Source organism: Stylophora pistillata, chromosome 6 (genome assembly GCF_964205215.1).
Source record: "Stylophora pistillata chromosome 6, jaStyPist1.2, whole genome shotgun sequence".
NCBI lineage: Eukaryota > Metazoa > Cnidaria > Anthozoa > Scleractinia > Pocilloporidae > Stylophora > Stylophora pistillata.
Window position 1 is genome coordinate 29,714,891 of NC_142524.1, and position 5,000 is coordinate 29,719,890.

The following is a 5,000-nucleotide window of genomic DNA, read 5'->3' on the forward strand; positions in this document are numbered from 1 at the left end:
TTCAGAAATACAAAAATATTGTAGTAGAATTGACCATTTAAGTTCAGTAATTCCTGTTTACTATTGTAATCAATGGTAAACAATAGATTAATGTATCCCTAATGAAATGGTAATAAAAATATTTTAAAGGTGGAAAGAAGACATTTAAAGGATACCATAGGTGTGTATACATAAAGTTAGAATACTAAATAATTATTTTCAATTAAAATGTCATTAGTATTGAAGGTAAGTAACAAATAGTAAACCTTGGTCATTAATAATTTATTTAACCATCAAGTCACATTTTCAGATGGATGTAGAAGCCATAATGCAAGCAAAGGACAATGAGTTGGTGCTTCTTGGACTTGACAAGAAAGGAGACATTCTGAGCTTGAGAAATTTTGTACAGAAATTGTCCAAAGAGTCCTCAGATGTCGAGAAAAGATCTAAAAAAATGTCACTGTTACATGAAGTTCTGGAAAATGGTAAACAGAAAAAAAGCCTTAAACAGCAAAAAGATGGGAAAGTTCTACCAAAGGTGCAACTAGGATGACTGCATTTTGATGCCGAGAAGCAGTGTTTTGTTTCTGTGAGAATGGCCAAGGGAGGTGGTACACGAGAGGTTGAAATTGAGCTAAATGCAGACAAAGACGACATCATTGGCATTGCCAAATCCATATTTTTCACCGATGGTAACAGTAACTTTGGGCCTGAACAGCTGATGACATTTGGACTGGCCAATTTCCAGCACAAAGACATTTCAACAATAAAACTTTCTGGTGTTCATTTGGCATTTACACTGCAGCGCTATGTAGAGAAATGCAAGATGTGTAGAGTCAGGCTGTACTTGACTTCAAAGATCAACACTTTAGATGATGTGTCCCTTCTAAAACCAGCAGATCACTTAAAACCAGCATCTACCAGTAAACTAGAGAGAAAGGAATCTGGCTTGAATGATGACGAGACCAAGTCACGGACACTGACAAAATTAGAGGAACGGCGGAAAATCATTTCTGAGCAAGATGCTGACTATGAAGAGTCATTGGCTACTGACAAGGCTAAAAGGGAAAAGTTGATGAAAGAGGTAAAATTATGGTCTGTTAAACAATAGTATTCAGAGTGGCCTTCTGCTCATATCCAGCGACAGCCTAGTATGTAATAATCATGGTATGGCTCTCCAGGAGCTACGATAACAACATTGACTCTCCATCCACTTTGTGTGACATTTCTTCAATGTTTTAACTGAGTTTTCAACCAGGTGGTTTATTAAAACAAAGAAATGGGTTTGTTGTAAAAAATAACTCATTGTATCTAAACATGGAAAAGGCTTGTTCATCATATCATTCTGTATTTCATTACTTTTTGTTTTTAAACTATGGTTTTCCACAAGGAGGATTGCTTAACTGTTGTACTGTGTTGATTCAGGTACAAGATGTACAGCGACAAAACAAGTTGCAGCAAGCCAGGCTCTTGAGGATACCTCGGGAGCCAAAGGAGAGTGAAGAAAGTATATCGGTAGCAATTAAAGTTCGCCATGTATCTCTGGGTATTGTGAAGCGCAATTTTCGTGAATCCGATTGCATGGCTTGTGTTTATGACTGGGTGGGCTCCTTGAGTATTATTCCTGAACACTTCCAGCTATTAGACTACGCAGGAAGAATGTTGTTACCTTCACAGCCAGTAAAGCAAGCAAAAAACACTACACTGTACATGAGTGAGGCTATGTCAACACCACGTCTTGAAGATGAGGAAGTAACCTTCTTTGGGTTTGGAATCAATGAATGGGAGCCTCTTGATGATTCTATTTACTTTATGCATCCCATAAGTGAAACTATCCCTGAACAACTTCTGGATGACGATGAGAGGTAATATGTTATGTCATTTTCAGTGTCTTATGTAAACTTAATTGACAAGAAATTTGACAATCTTATGTTTGCCTCACTGAGTAAAGGTTAAACACAGTCCAGCACTCTAACCAATTGAGCTAACGGGGGGGGGGGGGAGGGCAGTCACTTAAGTATGTTATTTATAACCCTTCTTGTGACTCAGATCTGAATCCATTCTCAAACTTGTTTGTTTTGCTAAGTACATGCATGTTTATCTTTCAGTGTCATTGGTGGACATGAACAAGAATCCCACGTTCAGCAACAGCTAACCAAGGTTTGTTACTTTTGCTGTGTTTTGACAATATATTAGACTTAGTTACAATACAGAAATAAACCTTAACAAAAAAGTGACAAATGCATAGCACACAAGTTTTCTTTGTTTACACGACTGCCTGTTGTTTTGCCACATTTATGCAGATCTGAACTGCAGCAATCATTAGACAAGTGCTGAGGGTAATTGCCTTGAAGGTAACTAAAGAACATTTGTTTTTACAGACTGATGGAAGAAAGAGGACAGCTGATGGAGGACGCCTTTTTCGCCAACATTACCTGCCATTATTGGCAAGGCAACAGGTTAAATAAAGCCCAAAAATTAAGCTGTTAGTGATGCGTATGCATTCTAATCTAAATAATTACAAAAATTACAAGTTAAACAAAACGTTTTACAAGTATGAAGTCTGTTTAGACATTCAAATTAGGAATGTCAATCACAGTCAAGATTAGAGGGACTAAGAACATATCATATGCCAATGTGTCTGGTTATCTGTCACCATAAAATGGGCAAAATGTTTGTGGTTCATTATCCCATCACAGGACAACAATTTCCTTTTTAAACAAAGCAGTTTATTTCTTTCTGTCCAGAGCCCAGTGCTCTTTGGAAATATTGGCAGGGAAAATGAACAAGAAATGACTGACAACAGAGAAAGCAGGGGAAGTGCAAGCAGAGACAGTAGTGGAAGCGGCAGCGGAAGCCATGGCGGAAGCAGTGGTGGAAGCAGTGGCAACGGCAGGAGCAGTAGTGGAAGTAGTGGCAGGGGAAGCAACAGTGAAAGCAGTGGTGGTAATGAAAGCAACGGCAGAAGCAGTGGTGGAGGTGGTGGCAGAAGTAGTGGCAGCGGAAGCAACAGCGGGAGCAATGGTGGAAGTAGTGGCAATGGAAGCAACGGCGGGAGCAGTGGTGGAAGTAGTGGCAGCGGAAGCAACGGTGAAAGCAGTGGTGGAAGCAGTGGTGATAGCAGCAGTGGAAGTAGAGTAGCTGATGTCACTAAAAGGCTGAGGTACAAATTCAATTTTTAAAATCTCATGCCTTTACTTAGTGTACCATAAAGCACTACCACAATCATAGGGAAATTAGGTTATTCAGCAGAAAGGTGTATCATACTTTACTACCAGTGAATATTCTTACAGGTTTACCCTATTCTGTTTTGGGAAGGGGGGATAGTCCTTGGGTAGTGCTTGTTAAATCAAATGCACCTGACTCGTCCAATTCCCAATAAACAGAATATGCAATTTTTTATTTAATTTTTTTTCTAGAATAACCTGTTATTAATGGGTTTTCTCATTTCTTAATTTTTCTTTGTAAACTTATTTCGTGTACCATGTCTTGTTCCTTGTTATAGAAGATAAACGATGAACCTCTCAGATTTAGTGATACCTAAGTTCTTTAACTTTATCACCAGAACTTTAAGGGTGAAGCGATCGCTTGTCCTTCAAGACCTTGTAACAGAATTCCTTGATGGCGATATTATGACTTGCGAACTGAAGGTCATTATGGTAGACGGACACGGGAAAGACGAAAGAGGGGAAGACTTGAAAGGAATTTACCGAGACGCCCTATCAAGTTTTTGGCAAGAATTCTATGTTTCCTGTACGCTCGGAGAAAGGGGGAGGGTTCCTTCCATAAGGCACGATTTTCAGAGCGACACCTGGACTGCCATTGCACGCATTATCGTCAAAGGTTACGAAGATCTGGGGTATTTTCCAGTGCTGCTAAGCAAAGCATTTGTGATCAGTACTATGCTTGGTGAAAAGGCAGTTTCTGATGACATTCTCCTTCACTCATTCAAACAGTACCTTTCCAAAAGTGAAGAACAAGTTGTGTGCGAGGCATTGGGTAGACCCGTGGAGGAATGGGATAGTGACGACAAAGATGATGAAGACCTTCTTGAACTGCTGGATCGCTTTGGATGCAGAAGTCTTCCAACCAAAGAGAACATTAAGAGTCTGATACTAGAAGTAGCTCATAAGGAAATCATTCAAAAGGCACAATATGTGGCTGATTGCTGGCATTACATTTTTAGAGGGTCCCTGGCAGAGGGTAAATTATCAACTCTAGAGGGAGTATGTAGTGTTTACCAGTCGTTAGAGCCAACTACAAAGAAAGTGCTTGGCATGCTTTGTGCTTTACCGGGCACTAATGCGGAGCGCTCGGCGTTAGATTACTTGAACCGCTTCATAAGAGGGTTAGAGACCTCACAACTTAAGTCCTTCTTAATGTTTACAACTGGAGCAGATGCCATGTGTGTTTCATGTATTAATGTTGATTTTACAAAACTAGAGGGATGGGGAAGGCGCCCAATCGCTCACACATGTGGTTGCGTTCTTGAATTGCCTTCCACTTATGATACTTACGCAGAATTCCGCGCAGAGTTTACAAATGTTTTGGCCAAAGAAAAGTGGCAAAATGATATTATGTAATGATTTTGGTGTTACACGTAGCTTGCTTTGTACTGCGTCTTCTTAACTTGCACATGTTTGTTTTGTTATTTTCCTTAGCGAACCTTGACATTAGAAAACCGAGACAGTCATCTGTCAGGTTGCATTGTTAACTGACGAAAGTCCAATAAAATTTATCGTGTTCAAATCGAATATATTTATCTGCCATGGCAAGAAGATAGACAAACATTTACCTCCATGGGGTTGGATGTGCCACGGCCCGCTCTTGAAAGCGTCATCTGTAGATCTCAGTGAGACTCCACAGGTAACATAGCCCTGATTTTTAATTGTTCAGGCCCTGATTGTTCAAAGAGCGGATAACTCTATCCAGCGGATGAAGTGTAGAAGTTGTAATACATTTTGTCAGCTGGACGGCGACTTACCCGTTCTTTGAACAACTAGGACCTGACCGCTCTAAAA

General features: G+C 39.9%; 1 protein-coding gene across 2 annotated transcripts in view; it reads left to right on the forward strand.

Moving 5' to 3' along the window:
• Window positions 1-4,728, forward strand: part of LOC148729307 (uncharacterized) — a 6,345-nt gene extending 1,617 nt beyond the window's left edge. Inside the window, exons 2-7 of one of the 2 annotated variants that reach the window (XM_088763193.1) lie at window positions 290-1,063; window positions 1,657-1,844; window positions 2,088-2,139; window positions 2,361-2,438; window positions 2,727-3,142; window positions 3,545-4,728. In XM_088763193.1, coding sequence (XP_088619319.1) covers window positions 575-1,063; window positions 1,657-1,844; window positions 2,088-2,139; window positions 2,361-2,438; window positions 2,727-3,142; window positions 3,545-4,562 — 2,241 coding nt within the window. In that variant the 5' untranslated portion in view covers window positions 290-574 and the 3' untranslated portion in view covers window positions 4,563-4,728. Of the gene's footprint in view, window positions 1-289; window positions 1,064-1,404; window positions 1,845-2,087; window positions 2,140-2,360; window positions 2,439-2,726; window positions 3,143-3,544 lie in introns of both variants that reach the window. The other variant, XM_088763192.1, reaches the window with a different exon arrangement.
• Window positions 4,729-5,000: the final 272 nt, after the last annotated feature.